General features: G+C 43.4%; 2 protein-coding genes and 1 long non-coding RNA gene across 9 annotated transcripts in view; 1 reads left to right on the top strand and 2 right to left on the bottom strand.

Annotated features, from left to right (window-relative positions):
* LOC118363331 (protein FAM13B-like) overlaps positions 1–10346 on the top strand; it is a 64455-nt gene extending 54109 nt beyond the window's left edge. For 2 of the 3 annotated variants that reach the window (XM_035744067.2, XM_035744066.2), the window contains 6 exons: positions 862–943; positions 1350–1502; positions 2170–2381; positions 2523–3019; positions 5729–5830; positions 7370–10346. In XM_035744067.2, the coding sequence (XP_035599960.1) occupies positions 862–943; positions 1350–1502; positions 2170–2381; positions 2523–3019; positions 5729–5830; positions 7370–7493 (1170 nt within the window). In that variant the 3' untranslated portion in view covers positions 7494–10346. The remainder of the gene's footprint in view (positions 1–861; positions 944–1349; positions 1503–2169; positions 2382–2522; positions 3020–5728; positions 5831–7369) is intronic. The other variant, XM_035744068.2, reaches the window with a different exon arrangement.
* A 736-nt stretch (positions 10347–11082) lies between these two features.
* On the bottom strand, positions 11083–14668 carry LOC127913960 (uncharacterized). The gene is made up of 2 exons (XR_008087426.1): positions 14420–14668; positions 11083–14287 (listed from the first exon to the last, which is right to left on the bottom strand). It is a non-coding gene; the product is annotated as an uncharacterized LOC127913960 (long non-coding RNA).
* A 304-nt stretch (positions 14669–14972) lies between these two features.
* Positions 14973–20982, bottom strand: part of LOC118363945 (kelch-like protein 3) — a 31492-nt gene continuing 25482 nt past the window's right edge. Inside the window, exons 1-8 of one of the 5 annotated variants that reach the window (XR_008087413.1) lie at positions 16960–16992; positions 16852–16887; positions 16708–16815; positions 16349–16564; positions 16029–16276; positions 15587–15658; positions 15408–15515; positions 14973–15063 (exon numbers count right to left, since the gene is read on the bottom strand). The gene's annotated coding sequence lies outside the window, so the exon portion shown is untranslated. Of the gene's footprint in view, positions 15064–15407; positions 15516–15586; positions 15659–16028; positions 16277–16348; positions 16565–16636; positions 16816–16851 lie in introns of those variants that run through there. The other 4 variants (XR_008087415.1, XR_008087412.1, XR_008087414.1 and 1 more) reach the window with 4 other exon arrangements.

The raw sequence follows: 20982 nt of genomic DNA, 5'->3' as shown, positions 1-20982 counted from the left end.
GCATGTGGTGTTCCCACTGTGAAGCATGGAGGTGGTGTGGGGGTGCTTTGCTGGTTTATTTAGAATTCAAGGCACTCTTAGCCAGCGTGGCTACCACAGCATTCTGCAGCGATATCCCATCTGGTTTGCCAACACACCTCCAGGCTGTGTAAGGGCTATTTGACCAACAAGGAGAGTGATGGCGTGCTGCATTAGATGACCTGGCCTACACAATGACCTGACCTCAACCCAATTTGAGATGGTTTGGGATGCGTTGAACCGCAGAGTGAATGAAAAGCAGCCTATTGCTCAGCATATCTGGGAACTCCATCAAGGCTGTTGAAATAGCATTCCAGGTAAAGCTGTTTGAGAGAATGCCAAGAATGTGCAAATCTGTCATCAAGGCAAAGGGTGGCTGGCTACTTTGAATAATCACTTTTTTGGTTACTACATGATTCCATGTGTTATTTCATAGTGTTCATGTAGAAAATAGTAAAAATAAAGAAACCCTTGAATGAGTAGGTGTGTCCACATTTTTGACAGGTACTGGATGTAAATAAAGTGTTTGTTCTAAATGTTTTATATATGTGCAACAAATTATGAAAACCTGTTTTCACTTTGTCATTATGGGGTGTAGATTGAGGGGAAACAATTTTATCCATTTTAGAAAAAGGCTAACGTAACAAAATGTGGAAAAAGTCAACTGGGCTGATTTCTTTCCAAATGCACTGTAGATACTGTGATATGAGGAACAGTGGAAATACAAGTGTGTGTGTGTGTGTGTTTTGCAATATGAGGAACAAGTTCATGCTTCGAATAAATGCACAGTATGCAATCAGCTGGCAGGATGCCATTCATCAGTATTCACTGTTCTCCCCTCAGCCGTCCCATGGTGATAGTGCAGCTAACCCAAAGGTCCTCAAGTGGATGACCGACCTCACCAAAATCCGCAAACAGTTAAAAGGTAAGAGCAGTCTCTGTCTGCATGGTTGTGTTGGGGGGAGTGGGAGGGTGCTTGGTTCCATGGCAGGGGTGTGGGGTTGGTTGGGTTGGACTCAGCTTGGCGGGTAAACTTTTGTGCCATCCTGTTCCTCCCCTGGGCAACCTGGTCCTGCCCTGAACCGCCTGCCTGACTGCCCAGTCCAGTGGTGGCGGAGCTGGGTCAGTCTCATCAATGCATGGGTATTACAGTACACACCAACTGTGGCTCTAACATAATGGCCTTCCCTCGCTGTGTTGGTCCATTGTGAAAGTCCCCCCTCATCCATCTATATCAATTCCATTTGAACACCCCCAATCGGGAGATGCAAAGCCGAATAAGTGTCTCTCTCTTCTTTAAAATTCTAAAACCGGACGTCCCCCAACTGCAGGAAGACAGCATCTCTTTCTCAAAGGGTCCCTGAGGCACCAGGCGGTGCTTCAGTCATACAGACGCCACCAAACCTCCTCCACCTCCGCCCCGAACACACCCCATTTTACACTTGCACGTCCCCTCACTGCCTCTAAACAGACACCCTACCTATGTAAGTACATTAACAGCAGTAAGTAGAAACCAATACTTCCAACTGAAGGTAGACTCTCTGTTCTTTCTCTCTTCTCATGGCTCTCTCTCTCTCGCTTGCTCTCCCTCTCAATTAAATTCAAAGGGCTTTATTGGCATGGGAAACATATGTTTAAATTGCAACGCAAGTGAAATCAACAAGTGACAAAATCCACTGGTAACACAGAAGCACATCCCCCAGTCTGGGGTTTGGCAGTATGTCATGTAGTGGAGTAATTGGGTGTAAATCCTGTGGCGAACAGGGTGGGAGTCTCTAGCCAGAGTGTGGAAGCTGGATTCCATATTATTTTGAATGGATATGGTCCTTGAGAACATGCCTTTTGGAACATTGTAAAATTAATTTAGTGCAGACTGACTGGTTTATTTGATTTGCTGCTCATTCATCCGTATGCTCCTGTGGCTTTAGACCTTTAGCAGTGGCTAGTCTGGTGTGTTTGTGTCTGTGGACATATGGTTGATTGTCAGGGCTATCCCCTTTCTCTGTATCTGGTTGACAGACAGGAGGACTCATGGTAGCTGCAATAACAGCCCATCAAGCTCCTGTATGTCCACTGTTACTAATGTTAATTAACCCCTCTGTTCCTCAGTCACCCTCACGTTTCTTCTCTTTACCTCTCTCTCCCACTCAGATGCCAAACACAAGGAGGCTGAGCTGACCCCTCAGACGCGGCCACGCAGCAACACCTTGCCCAAGAGCTTTGGTTCCACCCTGGACCAGGCAGGCCACGATGTTGGTGGAGAGGCCAAGGGCCACCAACCCACCAGAGAGGAGACCCTGAACCTCATCCAGAGCCGCGTCAAAGGCAAGAGAGAGGATGACGGCTGGCCAGAGGACACCAAGGTGAGACGGGGGAAAAATACACTATCTACAACCTGATAGTGAACAGAGTTCTGTCCTAAAACATAATGGTCCCTGTGATAGAGGTAAAGCCATAGCGGACAATTTATGGAATGAATGTAAAAAATGGTTCTTTCCCTGTAGAAAATGACCAAGGAGCAGCTGTCGTGTGAGAAGACGGTCCTACAGAAGAACCTCCTGCACTATGAGGGACTCCATGGTCGACCTGTGACCAGAGAGGAGAGGCTGGTGGTCAAACCGCTGTACGACCGCTACCGTCTGGTCAAGCAGATGCTCACCCGCGCCAGCATCACCCCCATCATCGCTTCCCCCTCCAGCAAGCGACGCAACCACACCCTGCAGCCCATCATCGAGGGAGAGACTGCCCACTTCTGTGACGAGATCAAGGAGGAGGAGGAGGGTGAAGTGGAGGAAGAGGAGGCCACATCCAAGGAGGAGGAAGAGAGCAGTGTGGAGCTCCAGAGCTTGGGGTCAGAGGTGATCATGGTTCTAGACCCAGTGTTCCAGCCCCAGACCAGCTCCCAGAGACACAGAGACAGCCTGCTCATGCCCAAGATGGAGGAAACCTCCGGGAAACTGGCCCTGGACCTGCGCCTGTCCAGCGCCAACGCCTCGTCAATGTGAGCATACGCACCTACACGCGCACACACACACACACACACATCACATCTGCATGCCACTACACTCCATTCACAACAGCCTCCTCATTCCTCAATAATCTGGCACAGTCACCAGTGTAATGCCATGTAGTTTACTCCAATTCCGAAAATGTCGGCCGTGGAGGTTAAATGGGCTCTAGCTCTGGCTGTCATATGACGTGTATTTAAAGCACCTGGAACAGGGTTGATGGCTATTAGAGGAGCTGGTCTGAGGAGTGTAAACTGGATAAGGCAGTAAATCTAGCTAGGGGCGTGAGGGAGCACATAGCCCGGGCGGCAGGGTAGCCTAGTGGTTAGGATGGGCCAGTAAGCGAAAGGTTGCTGGATCGAATCCCCGAGCTGACAAGGTAAAAATCATTCGTTCTGCCCCTGAACAAGGCAGTTAACTCATACATAAATAGAATCAATTTAGTCTGCTCTGTCAAATATCAAACAGACTTAATTATAATAGAATAAACACAGAAATATGAGCCGTGGGTCATTAATATGGTCAAATCTGGGAACTATCATTTCTAAAACAAAACGTTTATTCATTCAGTGAAATACTGAACTTTTCCGGATTTCATCTAACGGGTGGCATCCATAAGTCTAAATATTGCTGTTACATTGCACAACCTTCAATGTTATTTCATAATTATGTAAAATTCTGGCAAATTAATTATGATCTTTGTTAGGAAGAAATGGTCTTCACACAGTTCGCAACAAGCCAGGCTGCCCAAACTGCTGCATATACCCTGACTCTGCTTGCACTGAACGCAAGAGAAGTGACACAATTTCCCTAGTTAAAAGAAATTCATGTTAGCAGGAAATATTGACAAAATATGCAGATTTTTAACAAATATACTTGTGTATTGATTTTAAGGCATTGATGTTTATGGTTAGGTGCACTTTGGTGCAACAACAGTGCTTTCTTTGCGAATGCGCTTGTTAAATCATCACCCATTTGGCGAAGTAGGCTGCGATTTGATGATAAATTAACAGGCACTGCATTGATTATATGCAACGCAGGACAAGCTAGATAAACTAGTAATATCATCGACCATGTGTGATTATGTTAAGATTTGATTGTTTTTGATAAAATAAGTTTAATGCTAAAAAGTTTAATGCTAACTAGCAACTTACCTTTGCTCCTTGCTGCACTCGCGTAACAGGTGGTCAGCCTGCCATGCAGTTTCCTCGTGGAGTGCAATATAGTCGTCCATAATCAGTGTCCAAAAATGCAGATTACCGATTATGAAAACTTGAAATAGGCCCTGCCGATTAATCGGTCGACTACATATAGATAGATATCTATACAGTACCAGTCAAAAGTTTGGACACACCTACTCATTCAAGGGTTTTTCTTTATTTTTACTATTTTCTACATTACATCAAAACTATGAAATGACACATAGAATCATGTAGTAACCAAAATAGTGTTAAATCTAAAACATTTTAAAATGTATTTTTCAAAGTAGCCTTGCCTTGACAGCTTTGCACACTTTTGGCATTCTCTCAACCAGCTTCATGAGGAATGCTTTTCCAACAGTCTTGAACGAGTTCCCTGCTTTTCCTTCACTCTACTGTCCAACTCATCCCAAACCATCGCAACTGGGTTGAGGTCTGTGGATTGTGGACACCAGGTCATCTGATGTAGCACTCATCACTCTCCTTGGTCAAATAGCCCTTACACAGCGTGGGGGTGTGTTTTGGGTCATTGTCCTGTTGAAAAACAAATGATAGTACCACTAAGCGCTAGCGCAAAACAGATGGGATGGTGTTTCACTGCAGAATGCTGTGGTAGCCATGCTGGTTAAGTGTGCCTTGAGTTTTAAATAAATCAATGTCCCCAGCAAAGCACCATCACACCACCTCCTCCATGCTTCATGGTGGGACCACACATGCAGAGATCATCCGTTCATCTACTCTGCGTCTCATAAAGACACGGCGGTTGGAACCAAAATTTCCACCGGTCTAATGTCCTTTGCTCATGTTTCTTGGCCCAAACAAGTCTCTTCTTATTATTGGTGTTCTGTAGTAGTTAGCATTTATTTGGGCTGAAACCTGAGGTGCAGTTAACGCTAATGAATTTATCCTCTGCAGCAGAGGTAACTCTGGGTCTTCCTTTCCTGTGGCGGTCCTCATGAGAGCCAGTTTCATAATAGCGCTTGATGGTTTTTGCGACTGCACTTGAAGAAACTTTTAAATTTCTTGACATTTTCCGGATTGACTCACCTTCATGTCTTAACGTAATGATGGACTTTCGTTTCTGTTTGTTTATTTGAGCTGGTCTTTTACCAAATAGGGCCATCTTCTGTATACCACCCCTACCATGTCACAACACAACTGATTAACTTTTAACAAGGCACACCTGTTAAGTGAAATGCATTCCAGGTGACTACCTCATGAAGCTGGTTGAGAGAATGCCAAGAGTGTGCAAAGCTGTCATCAAGGAAAAGGGTGGCTTGCTACTTTGAATAATCTCAAAATTGATTTGTTTAACACTTTCTTTTTCTTTTTTTTTTGGTTACTACATGATTCCATGTGTGTTATTTCATAGTTTGTATGTCTTCATTATTATTCTACAATGTAAAAAATAAAAATAAAAACCCACACTGTGTTCTGTGTTCTGCATTTCATTCTGTGATGAATCCCCTGGTTGAGATTGTCATGATGACCCCTCCTGTACAGGCCTGAGCTCCTGGAGCAGCTGTGGAAGGCCCGGGCTGAAAAGAAGAAGCTAAGGAACACCATCCGCCAGTTTGAGGATGAGTTCTACCAGCAGAACGGCAGGTCGGTACACACACACACCTACATACAGTGCATTCGGAAATTATTTAGACCCCTTGACATTTTCCACATTTTATTAGCCTTACTTTTATCCATTTTAAAATGTTTTTGTCCCTCATCAATCTACACACGTTACCCCATAATGACAAGGCGAAAACAGGTTTTTATAAATGTTTGCAAATGTATTAAACATTAAAACAGAATTACCTTATTTACATAAGTATTCAGATCCTTTTCTATGAGACTTGAAATTTTGGTAAATTATATTAATATAATTTATATAATATAAGGTCCCACAGTTGATCGTGCATGTCAGAGCAAAAACCAAGCCATGAGGTTGAAGGAATTGTAGAGCTCCTAGACAGGATTGAGGAGCACAAAAAATGTCTGCAGCATTGAAGGTCCCCAAGAACACAGTGGTCTCCATCATTCTTAAATGGAAGAAGTTTTGAACCACCAAGACTCTTCCTAGAGCTGGCCGCCCGGCATAACTGAGCAATCAGGGAAGAAGGGCTTTGATCAGGGAGGTGACCATGAACTCGATGGTCAGGGAGGTGACCAATAACTCGATGGTCACTCTGACAGAGCTCCAGTTTTCCAAATGGCACCTAAAGGACTCTGACCAAACTGTGATAAAACCAAGATCAGCTCTTTGGCCTGAATGCCAAGTGTCACGTCTGGAGGAATCCTGGCACCATTCCTACAGTGAAGCATGGTGGTGGCAGCTTCATGCTGTGGGGATATTTTTCAGCTGTAGAGACTGGGAGACTACTCAGGATCGAGGGAAAGATGAACAGAGCAAAGTACAGAGAGATCCTTGATGAAAACCTGCTCCCGAGCGCTTAGGACCTCATACTGGGGCCGAAGGTTCACATTCCAACAGGACAACGACCCAAAGCACACAGCCAAGACAACACAGGAGTGGATTTGGGACAAGTCTCTGAATGTCCTTGAGTGGCCCAGCCAGAGGCCGGACTTGAACCGGATCGAACATCTCTGGAGAGACCTGAAAATAGCTGTGCAGCGAAGAATGGGACAAACTCGCCAAACACAGGTGTGCCAAGCTTGTAGCTTCACACCTAAGAAGACCTGAGGCTGTAATCTCTGCCAAAGGTGCTTCAACAGAGTACTGAGTAAAGGGTCTGAATACTTATGTAAATGTGATATTTCAGTCGTTTTTTTTTTACATTTGCAAACATTTCTAAAAACCTGTTTGCTTTGTCATTATGGGGTATTGTGTGTAAATTGATGAGGGAAAATAATTGAAACTATTTTAGAATAAGGCTGTAGTGTGGAAATAGTAAAGGGGTCTGAATACTTTACGAATGCCCTCTACAGGGATGCTGAAGCTTTAGTACCTGCGTCAACCCCCCACCGTGACAGATGAAGCGCTTGGGATGACTAGTTGAGTTGTCTCAGACAGTGCTCCTGTCTTATTTACTTCAACAGTTTCTTTGTTTATGATTGTTCAGCCTTCCGACGCATTAGACAACCGGCACGTATCAAACTGGTGTCTAAGGCCTTCTCCCTTTCCCTCGACAGGAACGTCCAGAAGGAGGACAGGCTACCCATGATGGACGAGTACAAAGAGTATAAACGGATCAAAGCCAAACTGCGCCTGCTGGAGGTGCTCATCAGCAAGCAGGATTCCTCGAAGTCTATCTAGAGCGAGAAGACGGAGGGAGGCCACCCTGCTTCCCTCCATCCACCTGACTGAAGGTCCCCCATCTCACCACGGACTGACATATGTCACCCCTCCATTATCAACCATCATCCTACCTGCACCCGAGAGACTGCACAGCATCCACCGTATCTCACTACTGTCTCCCCAAAACCACCCATCAGATTCTGCCATCCCCAGCTAATGTTCAGTGTAGGCTCCTTTCTAAGGACTCTGATGAAGAGACCTCTTCATCCCACCAGTCAAGACTCGACACACCCTTTTGATTTATTTCTACATGTTTCATTCAGAGGAATTCCCTCTTCCTCTTTAGAGTTTAGTGTTTGTTTAAACAAAAAAAAAATCATTAACTTCATGTATGTTAGTTTCTCATACTGAGAAATCCTATTTAACAGGAGCGTGTAGTGTGTTGTAGTCGCCTGGCCACAAAATTAACTCTCCCTCCCCCAGAGCAAGGACACTGCTCATTCTATTTCCGATATTGATTCAGTTAACCAACTCCACTGTCATCATTCAACACTAGGATGTTTTTTGTGTCGTCTTGAGTGAGATCTTTTTGGAAAAAGTAATTAATGTATGTTTTCTTGTACATAAATATTTACACATGTTTGTATGTTACAGTATGTCATTTTTCTTTAATGAAGAGATTCTCTCAAGTTTGAAAACAAACTTAGTTTTAAGTGTCTTATGCTATTCCAAATGTTCTATTATTACACAATTGCCACTATGGAAACTGAGCGAGTTTTATCAGTTGGGACTAGTTATGCTAATCCTTTCTGTTTTAATATCCAGTCATCACTGAAAGGTGTTTGACACCAGGTGGGCAGGACAGCCAGTTAGGTTCATCACTAAGCATTGTTACCTTAACCGTCTCCATTTTGGCAATATGGCTGGACTGCTTGACTTTAGCATATAAATATGTCCCAATTTCTTTTACTTATATGCTTTCAATTGCAGAGTGGATCTTTGTGGTGTCTTATTGAGTTGTCTCTGATCTAAAGCTGTTCCAACTGCATTAGTATTATGCTAAATACAGCATATGGCAGTGTTACGGCGGGATGACACTGGTTGGTGAAGTGTATGGGATATGTCCCATAGTGAGCCAGAGTTTTTAGCCAGGCAATGTAGAGCCAGGTCATTGTCAAGTCCTGGGGAGTTGTCTGACCACAGAGCTCTGAGAAGGCTTTACCACGGCCAAGCAGAACCAATAGCACCTCGACCCCTGTCATCAACAATTTGACCCTGTCCCTATTTATCCCAAAGTTCCTAAGGGCTTCGTTCAAAAGGTCACATGCAACTACAACAGAGTCAAAGTGATGCATGTTGAGAATGACACTGGGGTGTGTCTGGTCTTTTGGCGTCATGCCTCCTGCCTGCCACTCCATAGATATTATCGACCCCAACCTTTTGACCCCTAGCTAAACTAGCAGTCAGCCCCGAGGCAGCCTCACATCACTATCCTTCAGAAGCTATCTGGACTTGACAAGACCAAGCAGGAACTTTGTCTGTTCAAATGACTAATTCTAGTCCTGGTGATAAAATACATAAACCATTTAAGATCTGTTGTAGACTAGATGCCTACGCACTCCTTAGGGCAGGGTGGGGAATTACCGCTGTATGCTAGTTGTCCAGGAAGGGTTTGGAATGAGAAGACATCCCCAGTGGCACTGACTTTAAAGATCTGCATCTGTTTCAGCAGGTAGAATAATGTCAGACCAACACACCCAGAATGATGGAATCTAGTCTTGCCTGAAGGACGTTTGCGCTGAACCAGGAGTTTGGCCTTCGTCTCTCACAGTCCTGTCACCTTTGTTTTGCGTTGGCAGGGTTTGGTATACTGTATGTACGGGTGAACAGTGTGGAGAGGTTCTAGATGTTATTTGCACAGCATTCTGAGAATGCAGCCCTTGTTTTGTTTATAGATTTGTTCCTTTGTTTTAGAAGCACAATTTATATGGAAGGATGAACATCAGATTTGTATTATTTTGACCCGTTTATTTTCTGTGATGTTCAAACATGAGTTTTTATTTTATTTTTATGACCATTATTTAGTATAATGTTTTTTGTAACCTTTCACTAATACTTCTATACAGTGTAGAATCTCTATTGGATAGGAATCTTCCGTGTTTTGTATAAGCTAGACTGTAGTTGGCTTGCATGGCAAACATTTGTATTGTTTCTATTTCTGTGCCATGAAGATCGAGCAATAAATTAGCGTTGAGGCCTGTATCAATGGAATGTGGGGCCTTAACCCTGTATGTGCATTTTCTGAGTATACGGCTGATTAATGTTTAATCTATCCATGGAACTAACTGTTTTCTACCTTGCAGACCAACCCATAAAACTGTCACTTGACTATAACTGCCGTGAGATTTCCACTGCGACTCAGTTTTCTTTCTGCTAAACCAGCATTTTTATATTTTGTTGTCAGCATAATGTTATTTGGGGCACTGCTTAAACCAAATGTAACAAGATTATCAATATGGAGGCACATTTGGACCGAACATTCCGATTTATATTATTTAAAAAGGAAACGAGTGAAATTGGTCGATCGATTTATTTCCATGTCCATTTCTCAAGGGCTTTTTTACTAGATGATTTTTGCATTGTGCCTGCAGAGCCTGTTCATAGTCCCATGCCATCCCACGCATGTTTGTTTTTCTGACCCAGGTTGCATCAACTGACCACCCAATCAGCAACCGGCTCCCAGAGCTTCTATCTGTGGACCTGTGTTTTACATCTATACTGAACAAAAAATGTAAACGCAACATGTAAAGTGTTGGTTTCAAGAGCTGAAATTAAAGATCCCTGAAATGTTCCATATGAACAAAAAGCTTACTTCTCTCATGTTGTACATTTGTTCCTTTTGCCAAGATAATCCATCCACCTGACAGGTGTGGCATATCAAGAAGATGATTGAACAGCATGATCATTACACAGCTGCATCTTGTACTGGGGACAATAAAATGTCACACAACACAATGCCACAGATGTCTCAAATTGAGGGAGCATACATGGCTTATGGTAGAGAAATGAACATTAAATTATCTGACAACAGCTCTGGTGGACTTTCTTGCAGTGGTTTTAGAGAATTTGGCAGTATGTCCAACAGGCCTCACAACCGCAGACCACGTAACCACACCAGCACAGGACCTCCATATATGGCTTCTTCACCTGCGGGATCATCTGAGACCGGACAGAGTATTTCTGTCTGTGGTGAAAAACTCATTCTGATTGGCTGGGCCTGGCTCCTCAGTAGAAAACAATATGGATTTCACATGACTGGACAGGGGTGTAGTCATTGTTGGGCATAGGCCCACCCATGTGAAATCCATAGATTAGATTATTTATTTCAATTGACTGATTATATGGAGTGTAACAGAGTGAAATCTTTGTTTATTTTTGTTCAGTATGTATGTTTGAATACTTGTTTTCCTTCATTTACAAATTATGAAGTAAAATCAGAAATGACGTACATTAAAATGCATACAAAAATAATGATAATTTCCGTGCCTTTTTGCTGAAGTTGTCATCTTGGGTTCAACCTGAGGGGAAAGGTTACATTAACCAGATATAAATGCATTAGCTTTATTGAAAAATGTACTGCAACGTATAAAGCCCCATATCCATGCAACAACTAGGTGGTTTACAGTCCATTAAGAGCTGAAATGTGTTTTTATGGAGGTCAGAGATGTCTGTGAGGAGAAGGTGACCATGACCCGGCCAAATGAGAGGAAAAACTCCTGAGTCTGCAGGGAATGGAGGTCAGAGATGTCTGTGAGGAGAGGGTGACCATGACCCGGCCAAATGAGAGGAAAAACTCCTGAGTCTGCAGGGAATGGAGGTCAGAGATGTCTGTGAGGAGAAGGTGACCATGACCCGGCCAAATGAGAGGAAAAACTCCTGAGTCTGCAGGGAATGGAGGTCAGCACGCAAGGCCACTGTTGGAACCAGCTTAATCTGTAATATATTACACCAGAAGCCCCATTTATACCTGCTTTTAACATGTGTCCTTTGTCCAGATCTTGCCCACATTTTCAGGTAGGTGTAGAAAATCAAAAGACACATTGTGATTAGATCTTACTGACCACCTCTGGATATCTTACAAGTGTAGACAGATTTGGACAGAGAAACCATTTAAATCATCATTATCCACCTAAAATCATTGACAGATGGCACCATTGACCGATTACATCAATACATTTCTTACAATAAATCAATATTATTTTGAAAGAATAGCTGTGAAATAATTTGCATAAAGGAACGGACCAGGATATCTGGTCACCATGCAGACACAGTGGATGGAAAACAAAAACGTTTTAATACCATACGTAAACACATTTCTTGAAATGTGGGCACAATCAGAATGTAGACGATCATGATAAAGGATCCATTTTAGCACCAGGGAGGTGTAAACAGGGCTAGAGATACACATAAATCCATCTCCCTGGGCCCCTGACTTACCATATCACATGTTGATCAGCTGCCCATCTGTAGGCTTTATCAAATGAATCTTTAACCAAATGTAGTGAATGATCAATGTATCCCAGAGACAAACATTTTCAAATGTCATTGCCAATCACACACGACCAGGGGAAAGAGCATGGCCAGGTTGTCTTTTTTATGCGTTACTGCTGCCCTCTAGTGTTCACAACCAACAATAACACTTGGGTAAAACTGAAGTCACACTTTATTTGGAGAGTCGCCCTAGACGGCCAATAGATTCTCAAACTACAGAGTGCAACAATTTGTTTGGGTTAAGATTATGGCTATGGTCAGGGTTGAGCTGGGTGTGGACATGAAGCCATTCTAAGGGTTAGGGTTGCAGTTAGGATAGGGTTGAGGTTATGAAAAGATTAGGACCAGGGTTAGGGTTGCGGTTATGGTGGGTTAGGACTAGGGTTAGGGTTGTGGTAAAACTAGGGGGAAATTGACCTTAAAGAAGACAAGCAAAGCACAGGCACGTGCTCTCTAATTCTATTGCTCCTAGGGATCCATCTTTCTAAAAGTTTTTGTATAAGAAGTGTGAAAACATTCAAAGAGGAAGGTTAAGGGTAGAGCCAAGACCTGGTCTAGTAAAACCTCTATCTAATGAACCTTTTCAACCTTTCACCTATTACTACCAGTCAGGGGCAATGAGATTGAGACTGTAACCTCTTATAAATATCTTGGAATTTTAATTGATGACAGCCACTCTTTTAAATTGCATACTCAACAATGTACAAAAAAATTGAAGCTGAAGTTTCGATTTTATTTTAGGAATAAGGCCTGTATTTCTTTTGAAGCCAGAAGGAGGCTAGTAATCAGCTACATTTATGCCTTTACTAGACTATGGGGATATTTTATATATGAATGCTTCCGCTCAGTGTTTGAGATCAATTGACACTCTTTACCATGGAGCATTGAGATTTATTTTAAACTGCAAAACACTTACGCACCAATGCACTTTGTATACCAGGGTTGGCTGGCCTTCTCTAGTCACCTATAGGCTCAGTCACTGGTATACTTTTATTTACAAAGCCATTTTTGGTTTACTACCATTTTATTTGGGCATTTTTATTGTTCAGAAATGTGGTGGGTACTCTCTTCGTTCACTGGACTTTATCCTGCTAACTGTTCCAAATGTCCCAACTGAATTTGGTAAAATGGTTTTTATGTACTCTGCGCCATCGGCTTGGAACACCTTACAAAATACTTTTAAATTGGAAGAACCTGTTTCGATTGGTGTTTTTAAATCACTGATGAAGGACTTTGAGGCTGATTCCCTGACCTGTCACTGTTTTTAATTTGCTGTTTTATGATGTTGTTATACTCTTGTGAATTCAATGGTTTTTACTAGATTACTTGTAGTTTTTCATGTTGTCTGTCTGTAATTGTGTAATGACTTGGTGCTGCCTATCTTGGCCAGGACGCTCTTGAAAAAGAGATTTCAAAACTCAATGAGCCCTTCAAAGTAAGGTTAAATAAAAAATATTTTTTAATCATCTTCAGAAAAAAATAACCAGTCCACCTGTCTTCTCAAAACTGTCCAATAGATGGAGAAAAAGGATCCTATGTGGTCATGCCTTTCACTAATACTTGTTATTCAGACCTGTGGGATCAATAGTACTCTGTTTTTTTTTTTCATTCAAAAACGCTCCTTAGTCTGTCTCTGTGTTAACGTCCCCCCTTGATTAGATTCTAACCCTGCTATTCTTAACTGTCGTACTATATGAGATCTAAATGTGTGCTTAGTGTGGTTGTACCTGCATATCTTTCAGTTTTGTTTTGACAATATGCTGATATATATATTACTCTGAATTGTTGGAGAACCTCATCATCCTTTGTCTTCTAGAAATGACCCTTTTACTACAGAGTTAAACTTCATAGAAGACAGAGTATGTGGGGACAAATGGGAGTTTGTCACCATATACTAGTCCTAACCCTACCAGAACAACACCATAACCCTAACCCTTGCAGAACCTCAATCCTAACCTCAACCCTATCCCTAACCTAATGCCTTTTCTTCCTCTCGTTGTTGTATTTCTCTCATTGAACCATCGCAGGTGACCGCTCTGAGCTCTCGGCCTCCATTGACCCTTCAGGCAAACAAACGCCCCATGTTTTCCCACCCTCTCCTGACGAATTTGCAAAATGCAGAGCAGGAAGTTGGAATAGGCCTGTGCAACCCAGGGTTTGATACCAGCACAAACAGAAACCCTCTGAAACCGAATCCTAGCACTAACCCTAACCTTAACCCTTACCCTAGCTTCATGTCCACATCCCAGCTCAACCCTAACCTTAACCCTTACCCTAGCTTCATGTCCACATCCCAGCTCAACTCTAACCTTAACCCTTACCCTAGCTTCATGTCCACATCCAGGTTCAACCCTTAACCTAGCATCATGTCCACATCCCAGCTCAACCCTAACCTTAACCCTTACCCTAGCTTCATGTCCACATCCCAGCTCAACCCTAACCTTAACCCTTACCCTAGCTTCATGTCCACATCCCAGCTCAACCCTAACCTTAACCCTTACCCTAGCTTCATGTCCACATCCCAGCTCAACCCTAACCTTAACCCTTACCCTAGCTTCATGTCCACATCCCAGCTCAACCCTAACCTTAACCCTTACCCTAGCTTCATGTCCACATCCCAGCTCAACCCTAACCTTAACCCTTACCCTATGCTTCATGTCCACATTAACCAGCTCATGTCCACATCCCAGTTCAACCCTAACCATCATGTCCACACCCCGGTTCAACCCTTAACCTAGCATCATGTCCACACCAACCCTTTCAACCCTTAACCTAGCATCATGTCCACATCCCAGCTTCAACCCTTAACCTCCATCATGTCCAACCCGGTTCAGCCCTTATCATCATGTCAACACCTAGCATCCCCCCGGTTCAACCCTTAACCTAGCATCATGTCCACACCCCGGGGTTCAACCCTTAACCTAGCATCATGTCCACACCCCCTTAACCTAGGTTCAACCCTTAACATAGCATCATGTCCACATCCCAGCTCATCCTTAACCTACCATCATGTCCACATCCCGGTTCAACCCTTAACCTAGCATCATGTCCACACCCGGTTCAACCCTTAACCTAGCATCATCAACCCAGCTCATAACCTAGCATCATGTCCACACCCGGTTCAACCCTTAACCTAGCATCATGTCCACACCCCGGTTCAACCCTTAACCTAGCATCATGTCCACACCCCGTTCAACCCTTAACCTAGCATCATGTCCAACCCAGCTCATAACCTAGCATCATGTCCACACCCCGGTTCAACCCTTAACCAAGCATCATGTCCACACCCCGGTTCAACCCTTAACCTAGCATCATGTCCACATCATCCTGCATCAACCCTTAACCCTAGCATCATGTCCACACCCCGGTTCAACCCTTAACCTAGCATCATGTCCACACCCCGGTTCAACCCTTAACCAAGCATCATGTCCACACCCTGGTTCAACCCTTAACCTAGCATCATGTCCACACCCCGGTTCAACCCTTAACCTAGCATCATGTCCACACCCCAGCCAATCCTTAACCTACCATCATGTTCACACCCCGGTTCAACCCTTAACCTAGCATCATGTCCACACCCCGGTTCAACCCTTAACCTAGCATCATGTCCACACCCCGGTTCAACCCTTAACCTAGCATCATGTCCACACCCTTAACCTAGCATCATGTTCAACCCTTCAACCTAGCATCATGTCCACACCCGGTTCAACCCTTAACCTAGCATCATGTCCACACCAACCCTTAACCTAGCATCATGTTCAACCCTTAACCTAGCATCATGTCCACACCCCCCGGTTCAACCGCATCATGTTCAACCCTTAACATAGCATCATGTCCACATCCCAGCTCATCCTTAACCTACCATCATGTCCACATCCCGGTTCAACCCTTAACCTAGCATCATGTCCACACCCCGGTTCAACCCTTAACCAAGCATCATGTCCACACCCTGGTTCAACCCTTAACCTAGCATCATGTCCACACCCCGGTTCAACCCTTAACCTAGCATCATGTCCACATCCCAGCTCATCCTTAACCTACCATCATGTCCACAACCCGGTTCAACCCTTAACCTAGCATCATGTCCACATCCCAGCTCATCCTTAACCTACCATCATGTCCACAACCCGGTTCAACCCTTAACCTAGCATCATGTCCACATCCCAGCTCATCCTTAACCTACCATCATGTCCACAACCCGGTTCAACCCTTAACCTAGCATCATGTCCACATCCCAGCTCATCCTTAACCTACCATCATGTCCACAACCCGGTTCAACCCTTAACCAAGCATCATGTCCACACCCTGGTTCAACCCTTAACCTAGCATCATGTCCACACCCCGGTTCAACCCTTAACCTAGCATCATGTCCACACCCCGGTTCAACCCTTAACCTAGCATCATGTCCACACCCCGGTTCAACCCTTAACCTAGCATCATGTCCACACCCCGGTTCAACCCTTAACCTAGCATCATGTCCACACCCCGGTTCAACCCTTAACCTAGCATCATGTCCACACCCCGGTTCAACCCTTAACCTAGCATCATGTCCACACCCCAGTTCAACCCTTAACCTAGCATCATGTCCACACCCCGGTTCAAACCTTAACATAGCATCATGTCCACATCCCAGCTCATCCTTAACCTACCATCATGTCCACATCCCGGTTCAACCCTTAACCTAGCATCATGTCCACACCCCGGTTCAACCCTTAACCTAGCATCATGTCCACACCCCGGTTCAACCCTTAACCAAGCATCATGTCCACACCCCGGTTCAACCCTTAACCTAGCATCATGTCCACATCCCAGCTCAACCCTTAACCTAGCATCATGTCCACACCCCGGTTCAACCCTTAACCTAGCATCATGTCCACACCCCGGTTCAACCCTTAACCAAGCATCATGTCCACACCCTGGTTCAACCCTTAACCTAGCATCATGTCCACATCCCAGCTCATCCTTAACCTACCATCAACCCCCTTAACCTAGCATCATGTCCACATCCCAGCTCATCCCATCAACCTACCATCATGTTCACATGTTCACAACCCGGTTCAACCCTTAACCTAGCATCATGTCCACATCCCAGCTCATCCTTAACCTACCATCATGTCCACAACCCGGTTCAACCCTTAACCTAGCATCATGTCCACATCCCAGCTCATCCTTAACCTACCATCATGTCCACAACCCGGTTCAACCCTTACACTAGTAAACTGTTTCATATCAACAGTTGCGGTTGATAGTTTAATGATTGAGTATCTATAGACCAAATAAGGCTCTCCAAATACAGTTTGACCAACACATCTTCATTTCTAGCTTCTGAATTACTCATTACCACTTAGCAGACACCTTTATCCAAAGTATTTTAGTAACTACACTGAACAAAAATATAAACGCAACATTCAACCATTTCAAAGATTTTACTTACAGTTTATAAATGGAAATCAGTCAATTGAAATACATTCATTATGCCCTGATCTATGGATTTCACATGACTGGGCAGGGGTGCAGCCTTAGGTGGGCTTGGGAGGGAATAGGCCCACCCACCTGGCAGTCGGGCCCAGCTAATCAGAATGAGTTTTCCCCACAAAAGGGCTTTATTAAAGACAGAAGTACTCCTCAGCACACAAATTCTCTGGCAACAGCTCTGGTGGACATTCCTGCAGTCAGCATGCCAATTGCATGTTCCCTCAAAACTTAAGACATCTGTGGCCTTGTGTTGTGTGACAAAACTGCACATTTTAAAGTGGCCTTTAGTGGATGGATAATCTTGGCAAATGAGGAATGCCAACTAACAGGGATGTAAACAAAATGAGAAATTAGCTTTTTGTTCATATGGATCATTTCTGGGATTTTTTATTTCATCTCATGAAACATGGGACCAACACTTTAGATGTTGCGTTTATATTTTTGTTCAGTGTACATAGGATCCCTGCGGGACTGGAACACACAACCTTAGGCCACGCAATGCAATTTTTAAAGGCAATGTTTCTGCAGGCAATGTTTGCAGAGACAACATTCACAGTTAACAGTTATATGTTGTCTAAATCGGCGATGGGATTGAATCCCAGCTTTGATACTGCATCTTGCTAATGTGCTACACTATTATCATGGTAATATATCATTGTCAAATTATAGAATATTTCACAAAAAGACAGACCCCACATCTATATTAAAAATTAAAAAAAATCCATATACAATTGAAGTCGGAAGTTTACATACACCTGAGCCAAATACATTTAAACTCAGTTTTCACAATTCACAAATCTAATCCGAGTAAGATTTCCCTGTTTTAGGTCAGTTAGGATCACCTCTTTATTTTAAGAATGTGAAATGTCAAAATAATAGTCGAGAGCATGATTTTCTTTCTTCCATTACATTCCCAGTGGGTCAGAAGTTTACATACACTACACTCAAATAGTATTTGGTAGCATTGCCTTTAAATTGTTGAACTTGGGTCAAACGTTTCAGGTAACCTTCCACAAGCTTCCAACAATAAGTTGGGTGAATTTTGGCCCATTCCTCCTGACAGAGCTGGTGTAACTGAGTCAGGTATGTGGGTCTCCATGCTCGCACACACTTTTTCAGTTCTGCTCACAGATTTTCTATAGGATTGAGGTCAGGGCTTTGTGATGGCCACTCCAATACCTTGACTCTGTTGTCCTTAAGCCATTTTGTCAAAACTTTGGAACTATGCTTGGGGTCATTGTCCATTTGGAAGACCCATTTGCGACCAAGCTTTAACTTCCTGACTGATATCTTGAGATGTTGTTTCAATATATCCACATAATTTTCCTCCTTCATGATGCCATCTATTTTGTGAAGTGCACCAGTCCCTCCTGCAGCAAAACACCCCCACAACATGATGCTGCCACCCACGTGCTTCACGGTTGGAATGGTATTCTTCGGCTTGCAAGCCTCCCCCTTTTTCCTCCAAACATAACGATGGTCATTATGGCCAAACAGTTCTATTTTTGTTTCATCAGACCAGAGGGCATTTCTCCAAAAAGTACTTTTTATGGCGGATTTGGAGCTGTGGCTTCTTCCTTGCTGAGCGGCCTTTCAGGTTATGTCGATAAAGGACTCGTTTTACTGTGGATATAGATACCTTGGTCCCGTTTCCTCCAGCATCTTCACAAGGTCCTTTGCTGTTGTTCTGGGATTGATTTGCGCTTTTCACGCCAAAGTACATTCATCTCTAGGAGCCAGAACACGTCTCCTTCCTGAGCGGTATGACGGCTGCATGGTCCCATGTTGTTTATACTTGTGTACTATTGTTTGTACAGATGAACGTGGTACCTTCAGGCTTATGGAAATTGCTCCCAAGGATGACACAGAATTGTGGAGGTCTACAATTTTTTTTCTGAGGTCTTGGCTGATTTATTTTGATTTTCCCATGATGTCAAGCAAAGAGGCACTGAGTTTGAAGGTAGGCCTTGAAATGCATCCACAGGTACACCTCCAATTGACTCAAATTATGTCAATTAGCCATTATGAAGCTTCTAAAGCCATGACAATCTTTTCTGGAATTCTCCAAGCTGTTTAAAGGCACAGTCAACTTAGTGTATGTAAACTTCTGACCCACTGGAATTGTGATACAGTGAATTATAAGTGAAATAATCTGTCTGTAATCAATTGTTGGAAAAATAATTTGTCATGCACAAAGTAGATGTCCTAACTGACTTGCCAAAACTATAGTTTAAGAAATTTGTGGAGTGGTTGAAAAATGAGTTTTAATGACTCCAACCTAAGTGTATGTAAACTTCCGACTTCAACTGTATTTATTCAGTTACACAATACCAGTCAAAAGTTTGGACACACCTATTCATTCCAGGGTTTTTCTTTATTTTTACTATCTTCTACATTGTAGAATAATAGTGAAGACATCCAAACTATGAAATGACACATATGGAATCCTGTAGTAAACCCCCCCCAAAAAAAAAAAAAATTCAAATCTATTTTAGATTCTTCAAAGTAGCCACACTTTGCCTTGATGACAGCTTTGTACAGTCTGGGCATTCTCTCAACCAGCTTCATGAGGAATGCTTTTCCAACATTCTTGAAAGAGTTCCCTGCTTTCCCTTCACTCTGCGGTCCAACTCATCCCAAACCATCTCAACTGGGTTGAGGTTGGGTGATTGTGGATACCAAGTCATCTGATGCAGCACTCCATCACTCTAATTCTTGGTCAAATATCCCTTACACAGCCTGGAGGTGGGTTGAGTCATTGTCCTGTTGACAAAAACAAATGATAGTCTCACTAAGCCCAAACCAGATGGGATGGTGTATCACTGCAGAATGCTGTGGTAGCCATGCTGGTTAAGTGTGCCTTGAATTCTAAATAACTCAATGTCACCAGCAAACCACACCCACACCATCACACCTCCTCCTCCATGCTTTACGGCGGGAACCACATATGCAGAGATCATCAGTTCACCTACTCTGCGTCTCACAAAGACAAGGTGGTTGGAACCAGAATTTACACTGGTCTAATGTTCATTGGTCATGTTTCTTGGTCCAAGCAAGTCTCTTCTTATTGGTGTCCTTTAGTAGTGGTTTCTTTGCAGCATTTCAACCATGAAGCCCTGATTCACACAGTCTCCTCAGAACAGCAGATGGTGACATGTGTCTGTTACTTGAACTCTGTGAAGCTTTTATTTGGGCTGCAATTTCTGAGGCTGGTAATGAACTTAACCTCTGCAGGAGAGGTAACGCTGCTGCTACTCTCTTTTATCTATGCATAGGCACTTTAATAACTCGACCTACATGTTCATATTACCTCGACTAATCTGTGCCCCCACACATTGACTCCGTACCGGTACCATCTGTATAGAGCCTCGCTGTTCTTATTTTACTGCTGGTCTTTAATTATTTGTTACTTTTATATATTTATTTATTTTCTTAAAACTGCATTGTTGGTTAAGGGCTTGTAAGTAAGCATTTCACTACC

The sequence above is a fragment of the Oncorhynchus keta genome, chromosome 30 (genome assembly GCF_023373465.1).
Source record: "Oncorhynchus keta strain PuntledgeMale-10-30-2019 chromosome 30, Oket_V2, whole genome shotgun sequence".
Lineage (NCBI taxonomy): Eukaryota > Metazoa > Chordata > Actinopteri > Salmoniformes > Salmonidae > Oncorhynchus > Oncorhynchus keta.
The sequence above is the reverse complement of the archived record's forward strand: the minus strand, read 5'-3'. Positions and strand labels throughout refer to the sequence as shown.